This window comes from Heloderma suspectum, chromosome 10, assembly GCF_057233095.1.
Source record: "Heloderma suspectum isolate Gila_16-S chromosome 10, 16-S_ref, whole genome shotgun sequence".
NCBI lineage: Eukaryota > Metazoa > Chordata > Lepidosauria > Squamata > Helodermatidae > Heloderma > Heloderma suspectum.
Window position 1 is genome coordinate 7,280,118 of NC_139467.1, and position 21,762 is coordinate 7,301,879.

The window sequence follows — 21,762 nt, forward strand, 5'->3', positions numbered from 1 at the left end:
CTTCTAGATGTGCCATGCACCTTCTGCTTGGACTCGTTGCCATCTCTGCTCCTGGGGGTGATTGTGGAGGGTCTGGAGCTGGGGTGTGGTGCCTGTCAGTATCTATCATATCCCCTAAATCTGTAGCTTCCCCAGGTGGGGCACCTTCCCTGGTGGTGGTCTCAGCGGTGCTGATTGTCAGTGTCTATTAACCCCCAGTAGAACCCAGATGTGCTGGGGACAATAGTAGGGTCCTCCAAGGAGAGGGTCCCATCTGATTCTGAACTGGTCCTGATTCTGAACTGATTATGGGATGTGGCAGACATACACTACTGCAGGTAACAGCAATTCTCTTCCTCTGACTTACAACATTCAGTACAGATTGCCTTGTGTTGTGACATTTTGCGTTTCGCTGCTTCCACGAGTGGCAGCCAGTGATGTGGGGCAGGGCTAGGGGGAAGCCCAGCATCATAACACAAGGCTAAACTGTCAGTCTTCCACTGATGGGTTGAGACCTACAGGCGGGGTTCTGCCCCAACCTAGGTAGATGGCAGCACTGACATCGTTGCCACTTTTGTTGTTCAAGGACTTTTTCTCCAGAGAAAAACAGAGGCAAGGTGACAAGCAGCGAAGGCAGCCAGGCCTCCCATACTCTTGAGAGCTGAGTTGAACAGGGGAGGGCAGACATCAAGTTTGTTGGATCAACTTGGTTTTTTTAGGAGAACCCCAGGATCCACCTACTAGAAACAAGCACAGAGGACAAAGGATTAAGGAGCAGTGTAACTCTGAGCACATTCTAAGCCTAGAGATGTACTTTTAGTACCAGAACTGAACTGAGCTCAGCATTCTTTCCCACAAAAGTCCACTTTCTTTATTTCAGCAGCAAAGTTAGGTGGAAAAAGTGATTTTGTTGTGGCAATTAAACAAGCGGGGAGTGGGAAACCCTTGACAATCTGCCACAAATCACCAAGAGATCTATCAGCAGGTCCCAAAATACCTCCCCCCACTCCCCTGTAGAAGAGGGAATTTCAGCCAGAACATTATCCCTGCATGAGAAATCTCAGTTTCTTTGTAGCTGTTAGAGGACAAGAGCCCTGCCTTGCCTTGCGGCTGGTCAGAGAAAAGTAGGATGAAAAGTAAAATGCTACATTGTTTTGTCCTGTTTTGGAATGTATTTATTTATCTTGATCGCTAAGGGTGCTTCTAGATGAGGCTTTTATCACGCTGTCGCCCTGCCTCATTCACAGAATTTTACAGAGGATCCAGACAACATCGGCTTCCACTCATAACCCTCCTGTGTTTTCCCACTACTTCCTTTTTTTTTTTTTTCTTGCCATGGAAAATCCATTAAGGAAAAAAAGACAGGATAGCTACTCAGTGACTTTGGATTGTTGGTGCTAGGACCCGAGGCTGGTGCCAGACTCCAGTGGGCCATCCGCATAGTGCTGCGGATCAGCCCCTGCTGCCGTGCCCCCTGCTGCCAAAGCCTCCCTCCCGCCTGCCCACCGGCCAGAGCCCCCTGCCCACCTGCTGAAGCCCCCTGCCCTCCCCACTGCTGCCTGGCCTCCCGTCTGCTCACCCTTCCTGCCTGCTCACCCAAGCCGCTTGCTCGCTTGCCCACCCTCCGCTCCCCTTTTTCAATCTGGTGGCAGTGGAGGTGGATCCTGCTCCTCCTCACCTCGCGTGGCTGGCAAAACTCTGAGCATCCGCTGGCCAAGTGCAGCAGCCCCCCCGCACAATTTCTAAAGGTTTTCTTATGAGTCTGAATCACTCAGATGCTGTCTTGTGATGGCGGGGAGTGGGGGGTGGGATTGGTCAATGAAGGGAACAGGTATGATGTGAAATAATGGCCGTTACTCACTGCTACTCAAAAGGTAAGTTTACAAAAACCTTTTGAAATAGAGTGCTGTGGCGCCTGGAGGCTTGGCCGTGGTGATTCCAGTGGGGCTGGCTGGGAGGGCGAGGAGGAGGATGGTGGCAGCTTGGGCAGGTGGGCCCTTCTGAGCCTGCGGGCCCTTGGCAGCTGCCTGCCTGTGCTGACTGCTAAAGCTGGGCCTGCTAAGACCCCCCTGGCTTGAAGGACCCTGACGCCCGGCCTTTTGACCGAGGCGGCTTACAACAGATCGCAAAACACCTACCCGGCAGCCCTTGCTCCTTTGACTGGTAGCAAAGGCCAGTGTTCCTTCCTCTTGCTTCTGCAGTCCCAGGACAACTGGCAGTCATATATCTGGATTGTACTGTTTTACATTTTATTTCATTTCTTGTTTTAAATTCTGTAGGCCACTTAGAAGAATAGGGTAAAGATGATAGCTTACCCACCTGCCTACCTATCCCCCTATCTGTTAGAAATGGGTTCCGTGTTGTAGTTCAAAGCGGGCCCTGTGTCGGAAAGGTTGAAGGCGCAGTTGCAGCGTGACTCAATGTGACTGAGTGTAGAGTGAGTAAACGTTACCGAGGAGAGGGCAAGAGTGAGAGTATCCAGGTTTTGGATACCTGGCTTCAAAGCCAGCATCATGGTTGGGCACCTGCCAAGGGCCCACACCCCAGCACAGGGCCCCCTGGCAAGAGCCCCCCGGCGTTGCTGCTCCTCTGCAACAGTGCAAGCTGCTTGTTCGCCCGCCTCTTGCTCTGGCCCAGACAACAGAGGTGGTGAGGAGGAGGAGGAGGAGCAGCAGCAGATGCCGCTGCCGGCTTGCTCACTGGCTTTCTGCCTGTGGTAGCCATGATGAGAAAGAGGAGCAACGGGTGGCAGTAGTGGTGAGCAGGCAGGCTCACCGGAAGAGAGGAGCCCATTGAGGTGTGCTGCCCAAGGGCCTTCCAAAATGTGAAGCTGGCACTGCCTGATTGTTCCAGCCTATGTCTGTTGATCTGGGCTTTTCTTTCAGCTGGTTTATATGGAAGAAGTTAGAGGCAAGGGAAGATTAGTCAAAAGAGCGTTTCCTTTGGATTATGTCTTGACTTATGACCAGTTGATCAGCACCCCTCACAAAGGGATGACAATCGAGTAAGTAGAACACGTACAGTGTAGCGTCATCGATTCCGAACTTGTCTCAAAGATCTGGCAGGGCAGAGATTGTTTGGCTAGCTGTTGCCAGTTTACGCTGCCCTACATTGATAGCCCTGACTGGAAATGGCTCTCCAGAGTCATGGACTTAGTGCCCTTTCATTTGTAAGCATTGCAAGGTTCTTGGCTTCCTCCATCTTTTGAATCTAATTTCTGTCCTATCTGAGCAGTTCGGGCAACAGCAGACAGTTGGCTTCTCCCACACTGCTTCTGAGCTGGCCATGTGTGGGGCCTTTTCTCGGATTGTGGTAAAGACCCTCTAGTGGTATATCTCTTCATAGAAGTGCTGCAAGAGCCAATTTATACATGTAGCAGAATCAAGTGGTAAAGCTTTTCCTGGAGGTACCACTTCAGTTTTATGCAGGTTACAAGCTACCTCACAAAAAACCTCACCCCAGCTCCCTGCATAGAGAGAAAGAGCATAGAGTTGCAACGAAAATGATCCCCTCTAATACCAAACTTTGGTGTCCTGTGCCTACATGTCTGGAAAGGAAACTCAGTCACCCCAAAATAAGGCTGTGCGTTCTGCATATTCGGAGGACTACCCAGGTATGCAGAAGTATATGAGTTTGTACATTAAAAGAAAAAGATTTTTCAGAATAGAAAACCGTGAACAGCCCATCAAGGACTTATGCTGAGTGACTTCATGATCTTGGTAATGTTGAGGGTAGTTGAGCTATGGAATATCCAGGGTATCTGTTGATGGGGGGGGGGGGTGGAAATCAAAGAGGAAGAGGAAATTAGCTTGCCTGAGGCCCTAAGAACTTATATTATGCTGTAGGGAGGAATTGAATTAGGCTCCTTCACACTGGGTTTTTATCCTGCAATTGAGATTGCTCCTTCATACAAGTTTGCGGGCCATTTACATGATGCAGTGAGCATCCAGCCCTTTGCTCTGTTTTTAATTAGCTTGCAGATAATGAGCTATCAAATTACCCCGTTGTGTTCCGCTTCAGTTTCCTCCCTGAAAAGAGTAAAAGTGGCAAGAAGAGGAGCAATATCAATGGAAGATAATGGAAGACTCAGATACAGGGAGAAGGAGGGGGAAAGGGGTGGGGGAAAAGGAAGCATATGAAAAAGGGAGTCGTCGTGATCCTGCATTTAAAACGGAAGCAGAAAGCCCTGTTTTAAATGCGGGTTTTTAGGCTGGTGTAGAGATGCCCCCTGTTCACGCCTGAAGAACTTCCTCTAAGCCCCTCCTCTGAGGCCCCCTGCTATTCAAAGTAAGATGGGTAGTGACTGGAGATGGGGCCTTTTCAGTTGGGGCACCCTGAATCTCCCCTGTCTGTGTTAGATGAGGAGGCTTGAGGAGGGGGAATAAGTCAAAGTACACCTTCACCCATCACTCCCAGCAGAAGACTTCTCCCTCTCTACCTAGCAGTATAGCAGTAAAGCACTCAGGGTGGTGGCTAGGGTAGCAGCCAGACCAAACCTGGGCCCTTTAGTGCTATATGACATCGGAACATTTCAGGAGTGTGGGAAAGAAAAAAGTTGCTTGTTTTTTTCCTTTCCCAGCTTCTGAAATGTCCACTCCTCTGTGTGGCTCCTATTCCAGGCTGGCTGGAGCTCTGAACAAGAGTGCCTCTTGTTAGAGGCTGGGGAAGAAATAACTGCAATATTTTATTGTGGGGCCCCCCACTTGTTTTTTGGCCTAAAGACAGATTCAAAGTGAATGACGGTTCCTCCTCAGGTGAAACTTATTAAGAATTTCGAAGAAAGTCAGAATAGTTTCAGCTTCAAGCTAATTTCTCAGAGTGGGGTGCGGTTTGATGTTCCACATGTCACCATGTTTCATCTAGAGCTGAGGTGTTGAACCACTTTCAAACTGAGGGACAAATTCAGTTCCAGAGGAGGGCTCATTCCAGTGGGGCCAAATTTATTCATAAATGATCTGGAATTAGGAGTGAATAGTGAAGTGGCCAAGTTTGCCAATGACACTAAATTATTTTGGGTGGTTAAAACAAGAAAGGGTTGTGAGGAGCATCAAAAGGATCTTTCCAGGCTGGGAGAATGGGCATCTGAATGGCAAATGCCGTTCAGCGTAAGCAAGTGTGAAGTGAGGCACGTTGGGGCAAAAAATCCCAACTTCAAGTATAACTTGAGGGGATCTGAGCTAGCGGCGATCTTGGGGTTGTGGTGGAGAGCTCAGTGAAAATGTCAACCCAGTGTGTGGCTGCTGTATAAAAGGCAAACTCCGTGTTAGACATAATTAGGAAAGGAATTGAGAATAAAACTGCCAATATCATACTGTGCTTAAACACATCTATGGTGCGATCACACTTGGAATACTGTGAACCATTCTTGTCACACATAAAAAATGATACTGTAGAGCTGGAAAAAGTGCAGAAAAGGGCAACTAAGCGTGCAATCCTAGGGGGAAAGTTGGCCACCTCCGAACTCGGAAGCGACCGATGCAGGGCAGGCGGAGCGTGGAGGGGATCTTCACCTCTGCACACTGGCTGCCCTGCATTTGTGGCAATTTTGGCCGTCTAGCCAGAGCTCCTTGAAGCGGTGTGTGTGTGTGTGCATAGGAAGCGTTGTAACGACGCTTCTGCCATCCCCACCCCTCCTCGCCCCCAGGAACACCCCCTTTTCAGCTGCTCCACATTGCTCTCATGAGCCGGGGACAAACTGTACCGCCTACGAGGGGGCAGGGGGAGGGGAGCTGGTTCTCTGGGAACTGACCTCGAAGCGCTGGCTCCAAGCCCGGTTCCCAGAAAATGAAAAATCCTATGGCCATCTAGACGCTGTCTAGTGGCCATATGATTACACCCTAAAATGATCAAGGGGCTGAAGCAACTCCCTTATGAGGGAAGGTTACAACAGCTGGGGTTGTTTAGTTGGAAAAAAGGAGAGTAAAGGGGAGACAAGATAGAGGTGTTCAGGATTATGCCTGGTGTGGAGAATGTGGATAGGGAGCATTTTTCTCCCTCTCTCATAATACTAGAACCCAGCGGGGCCCTCCCATGAAGCTGATTGGTGGGAGATTCGGGACAGATAAAAGGAAGGACTTCTCCACACAGCGCAGAGTTAAAGTATGAAATTCGCTTCCCTACAAGATGTAGCGATGGCCACCAGTTTGGATGGCTTTAAAAGGGGGTTAGACAGATTCCTGGAGGAGGAGGCTATCAATGGCTGCTAGTCTTGATGGCTATGTGGTGTCTCCAGTACCAGAGGCAGTATCCCTATGTACACCAGTTGCTGGGGAACCTGGGCGGGAAGGTGCTGTTGCACTCCTGTCCTGCTTGTGGTTTTCCTGTGGGCAGCTGGCTGGCCACTGTGTGAACAGAGTGCTGGACTAGATGGATCCTTGCCCTGATCCAGCAGGGCTCTCCTTATGTTCAAAGGCAAAAGGGGCAGGACCAAAATACCATATTTTCACTTTAAGCTGTTACTGCCAGTAACGAAGCCTTAGGAGAGGCATTTCAACCTTTTAAATGTGAAAAACCACAGAAAAGGCAGAAAGCCACAAATGATTAGTGGCCAGGGAAGGGGGTAGAACCAGAGGAAGGGGGCATAGCCATCTGGTAAACCCCAGAGGGCCTGGGGTTCAGCACCCTGATGAAAAGCGAGACCCAAATGAATCTGGAGGTTCCTCAGGCAAAGCATCTGAGGAATTCTAAGGGAAGCCAACAGTGTTTTGCTAAGCCTCACAACATTTCTTAGTGGAAGGGTTTGAGTGTCTCCGTGGTGTTAGGGGGATGTTTTTGCCATGGAAGAACATTCCATCATGCCTTCCTCCCGCTAGCCTGATTTAGTCCAGGAAAGGCTTCACCCTGTGATTCTGCTGCATTGATAAAGTGGCTCTCACATTTTGTGGCACAGGCCGGAAGAGGAGGCAGGGAAAGGAAACGGCAAGCGGAGCACCAGGCTAGCTTCTCCTCACATCCTGGTGGAAAGAGCTTTGCCAAGTGCTTGAATGTTAAACACAAAACTCTGCTAGACAATATTTGGCTGTGGTACAAATTACATGAGTGTTTTTACCAGCTGGCTTGGAAAATGTAATAGCTCATTCTTCCCATGCATGGTGCTCTGGTCCAGGTGGGATTCCTATTGGGCAGGGGCCATGGGGCTTGTGGATGGTGTTATTGGTTTGCCCCTTTGTTCCCAGTGGAGTAGACTACATCAGATTCACCCACCGTTGCCCGTTTGCCATCATACGCGTGGTGGACCTGCCATTGCCACAGCGCTTCACCCGCATGGAACATTACCGTGCCAAGCCACCCGAGATCATGGAGAAAACAGGCTTCCATGACGAGAAGTCACTGACCGTGTACCAGGGACTGGTCTACCAGCTGCTCCAGTTACATTCGTCTTACCACCGAGTGAGAACGCTTTTTGTTCCTCTGGGTCAGGAGTGGGCAACCTGAGGCCCTTGGGCTGCATTCTGCCTTCGGGCTAATTTCAAATGCCCTCTGTAAGCGATCAGTTCAGACTTCCGGCAAGAGTGATCTCTCTGTCCCCCAGCAGTCTGCTGGGCGAGGAGAAAGAGGGGGAGGGAGAGAGAAGGGGTGTCAGGAACAGAGAGAGAGAAGGGGTGGCCCTGCCCACTTTTGGTTCTGGCCCCACGCACTGCTAGCCTCAGCCCTGCCCACTGCTGGCTTGCGCCCCCCCATTACCCCCCCCCCAAGGGAATGCAGCCCTTGTCAGAGAAAAGGTTCCCCACCCCTGTTCTATGTAACCATTGGGAGGGGGGTATGAAAAGTGGGAGGCCTCAGTGCCGCCACAATCTGCTTAGTAGTAGTGAATTAAAGATGACAGCCCCTGCCTGCAGGCTTACAATCTAAAAAGACATAACATCCAAGGAAAAAGAAATGGGGAGGGAAGCGGAGAAGAATATTCTTTTAGTAGGGCTGGCGGAACGGCCCTGCTCTCCCTCTCAGCCCCCTCAGTTCAGCCTGGAATTCTCCCGTTTTGGCCCCGCAGCAGATAGCGAGCATCATGGCTGGGCAGAGATTCCAACACTTCCCGTTATGCCACATCTGCCCTCAGCGCTTTCCTGTGCCCAGGACAACTATGCACTGCAAGCTGAGCCCATAAAATCTACATGTTTGTTGTGTGCAGAATTTATTCTGACAACGTATCACATTATGGAGCTGGGCCAGTTGGCTGGTGGCCTGTGGGTAACAGTACCAAATGCTGGAGGCTATCTTGTAGTGTGTGCATGTGTGGGGAGGGAGGGGGAGGGGGCAGTGTGAGATTACATAGATATGTGGCTCCCATTTGTTTATTTATTTATTACATTTATATCCTGCCTTTTTTCCTCCATAAGGAACCCAAGGCAGCGTATGTAATCCTCCTCCTCTCCATTTTAGCCTCACAACAACAACCCTGTGAGGTAGGCTGGGCGGAGAGTCTGTGACTGGCCCAAAGTCACCCAGTGAGCATCATGGCCTAGTGGGGACTAGAACCCGGATCTCCCGGCTCCCAGCCCAACACCCCATTTGTTTATATCATCATCATCATCTTCATCCTATACAAGAAAGGTCCCTTTGGCCATGTTGGATAGGCATGATGGGAGTCGCAGCCCAGAACATCCGGAGGGCACCAGGCTGATCTAAATGTAGGCCTCAGAGGGCTCAATCCACATTCCAGCAGCCCCTCCCCACCCACACAGGAAAGGGGGTGTCTTTCTCAGCAGCCTGCAGGGAGCCATCGTAGGCCCCCAAGAATCTCCTGCTTCTGCCGTCTCTAAAAGAGCACAGCAAGCATCCACCCGGACAGCATTTCCCTCTGGCCACTGAATGTTCAGGGATGGATGCGAATTTGCTGGCCCTGGCCTCGCCGCAGTCCTGGCTGCAGCTGTTTCTGGCTCTAGGGCTGATTCAGCAGTCATCAGCCATCCCGGCTGAAGCTGCTGTTGTAACTGGGGTAGCTGCAGCTGGGCACAGCTGAGCAGCTGTTGAGCTCCCTCTCCCTCCCTCCCTCCCTCCCCTCCCTCCCTCGCGTCACCTTTGCTCACCCCTCAGCCCCTGCCCACTTTGCCCTTTCCAAGGCTCGGGCTGATCCTGATCGCAAGAGCTGCTGCAGTCATTGCACCTCCCTTTGGATCATCATTCCTGGTTTGCTTGGCTGGACTAAGGAGGCTCTCTGGGGTTTTTGCACTGATGCCATTTCACTAAGCTGAATTGTAATCCCTTGCTGAGTTTTAGGCAGATTTCGATGCCAGCTTCGTCGTGCTTCTCTCTCTGTTTTCAAAGACCTAACAAAGTCTTTTCATCTCCCTAGTCTTATGCTGACCCAGTCCACGACCCCACATGGCGCTGGTGGAAGAACAAGAAACAAGATGCGGTAAGAAAAAAGACCTTGGGAAACATTCCTCAGAACAAACCTTGCCCCTACCCAGATTAATGTTTGCCTTGGCTTAAGCTTGGAGGGACAGTGTTGTGTCGTGTCAGCTGAAGACACAACCATCGTTCGTATGACTTGATTGCTTACCAATAGCCATTGACAGCCAGGGTGCCTCTAGATGGGGGGCGGGGTGGTGGTGGTGGTGTCTCAGCACCAACAGAGAGAAGGCGTTGCGCGGCTATTCCAGCTTTTCCTAGGTAACTGATTTTCTGCCGTAAGAAAAAAGATGGAAGAAGTGGGAAAACATGGGAGGGTTATAAGAGGAAGACTGTGTTGTCTGGATCCTGCCCCCATCCCTGGTAAAATTCTGTGAATGAAGGAGGGGAATAATGGGACAAAAGCCTTCTCCGGAAGCGCCCACAGGGAATGTCCAGCACAGTAAGAGTAGTTGGAGAGAGAACGCCTGTATCTTCCACCTAAAAGACATCAACTCGGTCACCTTAAAGCAGGGGTGGGGAACACATTTTGGGGTGAGTGGGGCCAAATGACCACCTGCCTGTCTCTTTGTGGGCCAGCTGACATCACGGGATGTGGCCATGCCACTGACCTCATCCGGTCCCTGGTTGACGTGCTGGCTGGAGCTCCAGGCAACATTTTGGCTGCAGACTGGCTTAGTTGTGTGTGGGCTTTTGCCAGCTGGGGACAGCTTGTGCACAGAACAACTGCCTGGACTGAGGTGGCAGCTGGAGGGCTGCATGCAAAGCTGGGGACACTTTGCTGTTTGACACTGTGCATCATAGCCAATTCAGAGAGCTGCAGTGTGAGCAAAGGCACCCTGACTCAGGCTAGGTCCAGCTGCTGCCTTGGCCAGGGATGCTTTGCTGCTTCTCCTGTCTGCGTCCTTCCCGATGGAGGAAAGCACAGCATGGTCAAGTCCCCAGGTTTGTGTGGTGTGCATCATAAGCATGGGTGTGGCACATGAAACAACTCAGTTGGCACTGGGTGAAGCCACTCCTCCTTACACCAGCGGAGTCTACCATCGCTTGCGTTCCTGCTGTTACCTCCAATCTAAAATTGCGGATAACAGCGAGGATTGCTCTAGCAGAGATTCCTTCAGGCAGCAGGGCTTGTGAAGGCTGAGCCCTCAAGGAATCCAAAAAGGCTCTGCCAGCTGGATGGGGCACCTCCTTCCTAAGGCCTGGCTAGGTTTTGGCCTGCCAGGTGGCAGCAGAGCTATCAAGAAGAGCGCAAAAAGAGAGCAACATCCTAGCTGAAAAGATGCAGATGAAGGTGTACCATAATGTCATCATCTTGTTTGCCAGTGGAGGCATTTTCAGTCTCTGCTATTGCTAGGTAAACTTTAAAGTACATTTTCTTGAAAACTATAGTAGCTTCAGCAATAATTCTTGTTCATCTTGCTGTTTTGAGTATGTAATTGGATGTAATTATTGGACTGACCCTGAAATCTGAGAGTTAGGAGATTTTCCCCATTGGGTCCAAACTAAGGGTTTCTCTGCACCAGGCTTTTTATCCTGCAACTTACCAGGGCTTCTGCTTCTGGATTCTTTGTGGGATTAAACTCGGCTCCTTACACTGGCTGACACTGGCTTCCCCCCCGCCCCCCAGGACTTCCTTTGTCTGTAAGTTTGTTTATTTATTGCATTTCATTTCATTTTATTTCATTTCATTTCTATACAGCCCAGTAGCCAAAGCTCTCTGGGCAGTTCACAAAAATTAAAACCAAAGAGCACACAATAAAACAATATAAAATATATAAAACATTAAAACCACAGTAAGTTCTACATGTTTTATTATACAGCCACTAGTTGGCACTGTGGTATAGCAGAACTGTGCAATTTCACATGACCATTAAAATGGTCATTTATTACCACATTATCCTCGATTTTTTAAAAACCAGGATAAAGGTCAGAAAGTGCAGGAGAGGTTCACAACATCATGCAAAGGACCTGGAGGTTCACAACATCATGCAAAGGACCCGCAAACTTCTGTGAGTGACCAATCATGAGCGTGCAATGAAAGCCTCATGTAGAAATGCTCTAAATTGGTAGCCAATTGGTAGCCAATGACGTTGGTATAAGACTGGAGTTATATGCCAACAGCAAGCCTGGCTAGAAGACTGGCTGCTGCATTTTGAACCAGTTGCAGTTTCTGAACACTCTTCAAAGGCAACCCCATTAGCAGTCCAACCTGGATGTTACCATAACATTAATGACTGTGGCCATTCAAAATGGCCACATAAGGAGCCTGAATCTGGAGCAGCTGCTCCTGGAATGTCCAGCTGCTCAGCAAAGTAGGGAGGTCAGGAAACAATATGCTTTGGATATTTGAAACCAGGGGTGGGGAACATCTTTTGGTCCATGGGGTCAAATTGTCTCCACCCCCCACCCCCTCGCCTGACCAATCCGGTAGGCTGAATGATGTCACAGGGTGGGCCCTTTTCCCGAAGCCCCTCCCTTCTCTTGACATCATCCCCCTGCCCATTTTTCCTTTCCCCATTCAAGAGAGGCATGGAGCTCTCTGCACAGAGAAGGGGACTCTGCTGGCACTGGGATGGTCCTCCATGCACCAACCAAGGGCCTTCTTGTGCTGCTTATTGTCTTGAGGGGGATCAGCATGCAAAGGAACCCCTGGCCTGAGGGTGGGGCCTGGGACAAGGATGGGGCCCGCAGGAGTTCTTCTGTGGCGTGGATGGGGAACTACTATTTGTGGGAGGTTCTTCATCCCTCTTCTAAATAGGCAAGGGTTCAGATTAACCACAGAGGACACTGAGGTCACTTCCGGTCATCACTGTTATTTTTGACACTTTGAGACTGTGAACGTGATCCTTCCACACCGCTTCTTTGCGTAGTTTGTGTTCAAATATCTGCGGAATCTTTTGGTTTGGGCACATCTCATGTGTGGTAAGAAGAGCAGGGAGGAATGAGGATGACGCATTCGATGCCAAGGACTCCTTCTGATCTCTTCTTCCAGATAGGTAAAGTGGGGGAAGTAACAACTAAGCAGGTCCTTTTGTTGCAGATCTGAAATGGGAAGACATCCAGGCAGGGCTGCATTTCTGTGGGAGCACGAACCACCCTGACCCCCACAGAATGTGGCACTGGCTGTAGAATTCAGCATTCTGAGAATTTCAGTTTTCAATTTAAATAAAAACATTTCAAGATTCTAGTCCCTATAGGTGCAAAGTGGCATGTCTGAATAAGATTTCATTTGGTTGGAAGCAGAGTTTCAATTCCCGGCATAGTGCTTTTCTCCCTTCCCTGTGACTGGCAAAGCCAGAATTACGCAAAACAGTAAAAATGGCAAAATAAGAGAAATCATAATTTGCACAGATTTTGGATCTCAGCCGTTTTTGCCTCATGATTTGTGTTATCTGAATACAGCATTTATTTTTTAAAACATGGAGTACACACAGCCCTACCTTTTCGGAAAGGGCCACATGTCTTTCATTTTTATAGAACAGAATTAGTGACACACAGAGAGCACAAGAGAGGGTGGGCTGTAAGCCTAACATTCCCCCACCCGCGCTTTCCAGGAATACTACTCCTACGTGGCCAGTAACTGGAAATCCTCGGGAGGCATCTATGTTGACATGGCCAACTACATCAAGATCTACAACCTGATGCCCAATAATATGCTGCCAGGCAAGATCTACCTGGACAAGAAGACAGCCTTCACCTTCAATGTGTATTTGAGCATCAGGACAACCAAACAGAGCAGTAAGCAATGGGGAGCCCGGGAGCCGCTGTAATGAGGCAGGAGGGATGGGTATTTATTTATTATTACATTTATATACCACCTTTTTCCCACTTGCAAGAAACCCAAGGCAGCTTACATGATCCTCCTCCTCTCCATTTTATCCTCACCACAACCCTGTGAGGTAGGTTAGGCTACAGGTCTGTGACTGGCCCAAAGTCACCTCGTGAGCTTCATGGCCAAGTGGGGACTAGAACCCAGGTCTCCTGAGTCTCAGTACGACACCCTAACCACTACACCACTGAGTTGATTCACATGATCAAACAGCCCACCATGGCTTATTTAAGCTACAGTGGGCTGCGGCATGTGCAGGCTGCCATTTCGAATATTGAAGCTGCAACTGTGGCTTGTCGTATCATCTGAACCTGGTGGGGGTGGGTTGTGTGAAGATTAAACAACCCTCACATAACCCATTGCCTATTTTAGGATTATGTGAGGGCGCAGAGTGGTAGGCGGCAGTATTGCAGCCGAAATTCTCCCCATGACCTGAGTTCGATCCCAGCAGAAGCTGGGTCCCAGGTAGCCAGCCCAGGTTGACTCAGCCTTCCATCCTTCCGAGGTCAGTAAAATGAGTACCCAGCTTGCTGGGGGAAAGGTAGTCACGACTGGGGAAGGCAATGGCAAACCACCCCCCTATAGTCTGCCATGAAAATGCCAGCGTAAGCGGCATCCCTCTAGGGGTCAGTAATGACCCGGTGCTTGCACAGGAGGAACCTTTCCTTTCCGAGGGTGGTTTAACCCTCAGACAACCCACCCCCACTGTGTTTGGACAACACAACAAGCCACAGTTGTGGCTTGGCTGTTCAGAAGCCACCCAGCATGTGCTGCAGCTCAGCATGGCTCATTGAACCCATGGCGAACATGTGAACCAGTCGCTGGCCCTCTCTGGGTAGGTCACTTAAAACACAAGTGTGTGCATGGGTGGTGGTGGTGCCAACAGAGGAGATGGAGACTATATGTTGCATTATGAGAGTTTTCTTCTTGCAAGCCTGCAACAGCCAGGGGCCAACAAACCCCTGGTCTGGTGTTTGGAGAGTCATTTTAGCTGTTGCAGCATTGTGGACTAACATAAAGGAAAACTGCTTAAATAATAGTTTAAATCACCAAGCAAGGAGACTGAAACTGTGTAGTGCCTAAGGGTATATGTTGTGTGTCAGGGGGGAAATCCCCATTTGAAATGTTGCCTCAGTTGCAAACTCATTAGGTGGCCTTGGGCAATCCAATCTTTCTCAGCACAGAGTATGTGGATAAAAAATAACCCTATCCTGCTTTACAGGGTTGGCATCAGGATCTCTAAGGTGATGTATGTGATGTGCTCTGAACACTCCCTGAAAGTGCCACATAAATGCTAAATAGTGTTAAATATTCTGATTAAGTTTACCTGGTTTCTAATCAAAGCCAGGTACTAATTGGTTGGTACAAAGGAGTGGTTTTGTCAACTAAAATATGTTGATTTCCATCGAAATAGAGTCTTTAAACTACCAAGGAAGTACTTTAAACTACATTTTAGTGAGCTATAGGGTAGTATCCAATGTTAGGCCTTTGTAGAGTAGACCCATTGCAATAAACAGAAGTTAGTCATGATTATCTTAAGTCTCATTAATATCAGTAGGTCTACTTTATGTGGGACTAACATTGTATCCAACCCATACTTTGTTATGTATCATTAAATAGTTTTATTATTTTAGGAAATGCTTCGTTTCTAAAGCTATTAGATAACTTTGTTCCTGATTTTTGTAATGGCAACAAGTTGTTGCTTGCACATACACACATTTACAATTACTCTAGCTGCCTACGTCACTTTCAAATCTAGTAGATGAGGACACCAAGTAAGACCATTGACTTGAAGACCTAAGTCCATAGTCTGGCAGGGAGTTAGGCATACAGAAAACTATTGGAAATCAAACTTCTTCAAAAAAAGAAAAGAGAAGCTTTGGTGTTTGCCTGAAAGGAAGATGCCCCTTGTTCATTTTAACTGCCCTTTTCTAAACATATGATATACTTTCTGAAACAACGTGTCCAGAACTGCACACAGTATTCCAAATGTGAACATACCATAGACTGATATGGGCTGGTATATCTTCTCTTTTGCCTGCAGTGGGGGAGACAGCGGAGGAGAATTCCCTCCATTACATCTGGCTCACCACTATATTAGCCCATCCTGAATATGTCCAAGTAAATCTGCAGAGGCACGAACTCATCAGCAGAGGCTCAGTGCTGTATCGGGTAAGGACCTCTCAGTTCCCAGCAGATGGAATAAGGTGGGAGTCATGCCTTAAAAATCAGAAATGCAGCCCTGTTCTGATCAGAAGTCTGAAATGTGAAAGTCCTGAGCTCCATCGTTATACTGAGATACATTTGAAGCTACATTTGCAAACCTTTGCTTATGCAAATTTTCTGGAACCTAGAGCAGAGTGTCTCTGAGCATGAACAGAGTGCCTTTCTGGAAGTGGAAAGAATACTTACCGAAAGGGCCTGTGAAAAATGCTATTCCTCTGAAGGGAATGTAGCCTTTCCTGCCTGTAGGAATCACCCTTACTGCCAAACTAAATATGACATGCAAATGTGTGTAATTCAGCCCTGATCACTGTTTTTTCTAGAGAAAAGCTGCTTCAGGAGGGTGAGATTTTCACTAGAAAAGTAGTTTAGGGAGTGGCATTGGAAAAGCAGTGAGCAGGGAAAGGGTTTATCACCCCCTGCTTTGCCCCTAAAAAGTGCCCCCTCTTGGAAGCTGCGTTTAATACATGCGTCTGTAAGTAACATATAATTTGGCCCTAAGCAAACATGCCTAAGTTGGTAGTAGTTCCTTAGACACTGTGACACCTGAGCACTAGCCTGGGGTGAGATGTCAGCCATTTATGTGACCTCGTCAGGGTCAGATAAACTTTCAGGTAAACCAGTGTTGAATTTGGCTGCTAGCATAAGAAAAAAAAGGGTCTGCAGAGCTGCAGCCCTATGAAAGGTCTGTTGCTTCAAAGCAGGATGGATTGGAACGGGGGAAGGCTCTTTGCATTGAAGGAGACCCTTCCACTGAAGCACAAAGTCATTTGCATAGCCCTGCCTACTAAGCAAGTGGGAGGAGTAGCTCAGCCTTGGATAACTTCCAGCCCTAAAGGAGAAAGCAACCATGTTCTCCTCCCCCCATGATGCCTTAGTGCGCAAGTGCGCATGATGACAACAAGGATGTGTGCAAGGATGGCTCAGCTGGATTTTGTTTTCTGGCAGCACATCTTCCAATTCTGGCAACCAGCCAGGAAGATTCTGGCTAACCGGCAAACTTAATTGAAGCTCTTCAGGGTGGTGGATGACACACGTGCCAACAGGTTCTGCCATGGAAGAAAATGGAGGCAAGCCAAATCCATTACTGTGGGGCTAATATAGTACTGGAAAATGGGAGCAGACGGGATCCAGGTGTTTTTGGCCATCCATTCTGCAGCTTTGAACGATTCACAACAAGGGGAAGCCAGCAGAGGGTGCATGCGAGGAAAGAGCATTTGCTTTAAATCCTTATTTCTTTTGTCCCATCCCTTCTCTGCAACCAAAAAACCAGGTGACAATCAGTGACAATGGCATTTACCCAAGACAACAGCTCAGTGGAAAGAACCTTCTGAAGAGCTCCATTAGTTTAAAGGTAAGAAAGCCGTTCTGGTCACCTCCAACTCCAAAGCTCCATTGTCTGCTTTCGTATTGTATAAATCATTCTTCTTGGGCTAGGATGGGCTGTCTCATGACACCTGCGTGTGCCAAATCTGGCATCTGGGACCAGCGTCTGACCATCCTGCTTCATGGTTGTCACAGAGAGGAAGGCCAGGATCTCTTCTTGATCATCCCAGAGTGCAGGACATGGAATAATGGGCTCAAGTTACAGGAAGCCAGATTCCAGCTGAACATCAGGAAACATTTCCTGACTGTTAGAGCGATATGACAATAGAACCAATTACCTAGAGAGGTGGTGGTGTCTCCCACACTGGAGGCATTCAAGATGAAGCTGGACAGCCATCTGTCAGGGATGCTTTGACTTGGATTTGTGCACTGAGCAGGGGGTTGGACTCAATGGCCTTGTAGGCCCCTTCCAACTCTGCTGTTGTATGTTTCTGTGCCCCTGACCAATGAGGTGCGCTCCTGTGGTATAAGTGGCTAGAATGTACCTGTTCTCTGAGATATGTTCAAGTTGTATTTACTTTTCCCAGGTTGCTCATTCGGGAATGAACTGCTATGAATACACAGGCCGGGGACCACGGATAAAGGTAACAATGCCTTTGATTCCTTGAGGGGAAGCCTGTTTGCCTTGAACAGTCTTTCTTTGCAATCTGCAGCTACGGGAGAGGTTTCGGTGGATGGTTGCCAGCTTGACTGGCCTTGCACCTGTGCCTTTATTGGGAGGCGATAAAGCAAGGCAGTTAAGTGAGGGATGTTTTTCTTCCACATAGTCTCCCTGCCAGGAAAATTTAACTTTATCAAACTCCTGAAGGGGAGGTTGCTCTTTAAAGGCACAGGAGCAGAGCCAGTACAAAAAGGTTGCAAATCCAATGTGAGTGTATTCCAAGGGGCCTTATCTCAGGGTGCGGGTGGGCAACCGCAGCCCTGGGGACCAAATTCGCCCCTCCTGGCATCCCGCTCTGGCTCTCCGGGGTTCCCCAGATGGCCACGCCCCTTTCCCCCAATCACCAATCGTTCCCAGCTTTTGTGTCATTTTTTCCCCAATCAAAAAGTTTGAAATGCCTCTCCCTAGGCTCAGTTACTAGCAGTAAGAACTTTAAGCTAAACCATGCTGATATTTTTTGTATTTTTGGCCCCACCCTTTTTGCCTTTGGCCCCACCCACCGCTGGAATGCGGCCCCCGAGAGCTTCTCCAAAATGAAATGCGGCCCCTGATTGCTGAGAGAGTATCTGCACATTGGACTCAGGGCAAAAGCACTGCGTAACAGGCACCTCTGTTACCCAGCATCCACTGAGGGGCCCTCCTAGAACTTTTCTGAAGAATCCTTTGCACTGTACAGGGGTTCTGCAGCAGACATGACAGACAGACAGACAGGCAGGCAACAAGGGGTCCCCTGCAGAGAGGAGTTTGGAAACCACTGCTCTAAAACACCTTCTGTTTTCCTCTTTATCTGCCCCACAGGGTAGCGTTGTGGTGGGGATTAATATCGGATGCCCCCCAGGCAAGAGACTGGCCTTTGACATCACTTTCACTAAGAATTATACCACCGAAAAGAACAAGCGCTACTTCGACTGTGTCATCCCAGACCCCGAGATGCCATGCTTCTTCTTTAGTGACGGTAAGGTTGGGATGGGAAGGAACACTCGGATGTACTGGGTTTCCCTGTGTGGCAGGAGGACTGGAGGAATCCATAATGTTAATTTCCCCTATGGTCTTTTTTGCTGATTTATTGTAAACTGTTCCAGGGGGCTTTTTTTTTATTAAAGGAATGGGATAAAAGTACGTAGGTACGTACACACACACGCATGTGCACCCAGGAAAGGCAGGCATTGTTGTAGCCCAGATCCCTCAATCTCTTCCTCTCCAGTTCATCCCTGCCTTTTGCTCCTCCCACCCTTCAAGACAGATCCTTGCTCTGGGAGATAACAGAGCAAGAGAAGGTAAGGGGATGAGAGAGGTAAGTTTGCTAAAATCCCATCACAATTCCATCTAGGTTGCTATCACACTTGGATTCCAGATAACATTTTTGCAAATTGTTGCTGTCCAGTATCTTCTGCATCGGTCTCCCTTTTTTCCCCAGGCCTGATTTTTGCAGTAAAACTAAATTGCATCACCACACTGGACATTCAAAGTTTTATTGAGACTTTTCAGGGTCCTGTGCCTTTAATTAAAATTTTCCTGTTTGCAGATCTTGCTCCTTTCACTGCTTCACTGTTGGGTATTCATGCTGAATAGTGCAGAATAGTCCTTCTGTCAGTTTCTCTGCCACTGTGTCAGTTTCAGTTTTCACAGAAGGTAGAGAAGGCTCTAATAATGATGAAGGAAATGAATAATTAATGGTTTCTCCAGCTCCTGTTAGAACAGAAACTTTTGCTGAGTGGGACTTACTTGTGAGTAAACATTGTAGAAGGATCTTGGTCATGGGAAAAGTATTGTTGGATAATATTTTCAATATAGATGGCAATCTACTTCGAGGTAATTCCAGAAGAGTAATGCCTCAGCAGTGCTAAAGAGCTTAACTTGGAAGGAAGCGTAGTAGGGGAAGGACCTTTTTGCACTCTTATGGAAAACTTATCAAAATCTTGGCTGTGAGTAAGGGCTTTTGTTGACATGGGAACAAAGTTTCTGGCAGCATCTTTGTGGCAGAAGAGAAATACAGTCAGTCTCCAAGTATTTCATTTCATTTATTTCATTTCTATACGACCCGATAGGTAAAGTTCTCTGGGCAGTTCACAAAAACTGCAAAACAAAAACATAAGATGAAAAAACTTTAGCATACAAATTTAAAAACAGTCTAAAACAGCTAAAAACATTTACTATAAGATACCAAGACCAGATTAAAAAAACCCTGATTGTATGGGATGGTAGCTGGTGAAGAACATGTCCTGTGCTTGCATCAAAAGTCAGCAAAGAAAATGGGGACTGGGCCATTGTGCCAGGAAATATAGGTTAGGATTGTGGATAGTATCCAATATTAGTCCTACTAATTATTTAAATAAATGGGACTTAAGTTAGTAATGACCAACTTACACCCCATTCCTTTCAGTGGGTCTACTCTTAAGTAGGACTAACATTGGATGCAACCTATTGGAAGCAGGTGCACTTGGAGAAATCTGTAGCTTACTCAGAATTCTTTCTAGGTATCTCTGGGCTTGAAAAAGGTGGGCCTTTTCTGCTGTGGCACCCCAGCTGTGGAATGAGCTCCCTAGAGAGGTTTGCCTGGTGCCTACATTGCACTTCTTCTGGCGCCAGGTGAAGACCTTTTTATTCTCCCAGTATTTCAGCATTCTAGTTCCCTAATCTTTTAGCTCTGGTGTTTTAAATCTGTATTTTTAATCTCTGCATTGCTGCTAGATTTTATTCTGGCTGTACTGTTATATTGTGGTTTTAAGCTTTTGTATTTTGTATTGTTTTATGCTGCACTCTGTGGTTTTAATTTTTGTGAACTGCCCAGAGAGCTTTGGCTATTGGGCGGTATAGAAATTCAATGAAATAAATAAATAAATATCTTCCATGAGACCAGGGGAACATGGAAAGGCAAACTATTAAGCACTCTGGTCAGGAAGGCTCCCGTCACAGTGTCTTGAACTTTTGATTGGCTGATGTGAGAAAGGGGTGTGTCGCAAAGGGGATTTGCTAAGCTGCCTTCCCAGCTGTCAAGATGTCTTAACTTGAGCAGCAACCCAGGAGATGTGAATGTTGTAACTCAGCAGGAGCATCTCCCTGTGGCCAGCTGCCAGGAACTGTTTGCTCCAACTCCAGCTGCATTGCACTCCGTTTGCCCATGTGGCTGATTCCAAGGCTGCTCTCCGTCCAGTCGTTGGAAGGCGTGTCGCGAAAGGTGGTTGTATAAATGCAGTAGCTCCCGAGCTAGAATTTGTGTTTGATTCCAAACCCACCTCAGACAAGACTTCAGGACGGTTGGGAATGGAGTCCCAGCTTGCCCCATTGGGGGCCTTGGAGCCAGGCAGCAGACAGATGGTGAGACTAGACGTGCTTGCTTTGTTCGCAGTGTTTTATCCTTTCTTTTTGATCCAAGACATGGTGACAGGAGACTCGGGACGTTTCAACGGAAGGTAAGGAGGGCTGAGTGGAGCTTTTCCTGGCACTGTAGCACTGCTGAGTTGGGGTCAGTGGGGTCCTCACTGGGCACTTTGTTCACAGGCCTGGGAAGTAAGACAGAGGCAGCTAGGTCAAAACCAGGACATTTGCACAGGTGGGCTTCCAGGCCAGGCTGAAGGCCAGTTGGAGGAAGGCCTGCTTTTACATGGTGCTCTGGAAGGCAGGACATAGGAGAGATCTATGAATAGGATGTGCCACCTTAAAAAAATCCAAAAAAATCTTAGCCATGGAGATGGTCGGGTTGGACTTTTAATCAGGATCATGGTCAGTCCTGGTGAGGCTCATCCCCCCAACCCAATACACACACACTGCTAGTTCTCCAACAGGGCAAAACACACAGGTACCATCTGGGGCTAATAGCCTCTGTGGGTGATTTTCATTGGGCGTCTGATAGAGAGGAAGGAAAGGCAACTCCCCTGCTCCAAATGGCAAAGTTCCAATTTGTTTGCTCCTCCCTCCAGCTGCATTTCATTTTTTTAAAACTGCAGGAACTCCTACATGTGCATTTCCCACATCACATTATTTGTGATGCCTGTCATTTTGATATTTTTTCCCCGTTTGTTTTCTGATTGCCATTGGTTATGTTTTATTTCTATTGTATATTTATATTTATAGTATGGTTTTATTGCTATACACCACCTGGATATGTTTTACATGACATACTTTAAATGAGTAAATCGCATCTAGTAAGGCCCCAAGACAGTCACCGGCTGCCACCCCAATCCGCAGCAGGGGGATAATAACCCTGACAAACCTGTAGGATTGAACTGCTGTAAGGATAACTGAGATAATGCATATAGAATCATAGAATCATAGAATAGTAGGGTTGGAAGGGGCCTACAAGGCCATCGAGTCCAACCCCCTGCTCAAT

At 48.1% G+C, this 21,762-nt stretch overlaps 1 protein-coding gene across 1 annotated transcript in view; it reads left to right on the forward strand.

Annotated features, from left to right (window-relative positions):
- CATSPERG (catsper channel auxiliary subunit gamma) overlaps nt 1–21,762 on the forward strand; it is a 73,719-nt gene that overhangs the window by 30,442 nt on the left and 21,515 nt on the right. Inside the window, exons 16-24 of the mRNA XM_084814894.1 lie at nt 2,865–2,983; nt 7,155–7,368; nt 9,272–9,334; nt 12,888–13,071; nt 15,207–15,334; nt 16,659–16,739; nt 17,299–17,355; nt 18,231–18,387; nt 20,782–20,845. Of these exons, the coding sequence (XP_084671020.1) occupies nt 2,865–2,983; nt 7,155–7,368; nt 9,272–9,334; nt 12,888–13,071; nt 15,207–15,334; nt 16,659–16,739; nt 17,299–17,355; nt 18,231–18,387; nt 20,782–20,845 (1,067 nt within the window). The remainder of the gene's footprint in view (nt 1–2,864; nt 2,984–7,154; nt 7,369–9,271; nt 9,335–12,887; nt 13,072–15,206; nt 15,335–16,658; nt 16,740–17,298; nt 17,356–18,230; nt 18,388–20,781; nt 20,846–21,762) is intronic.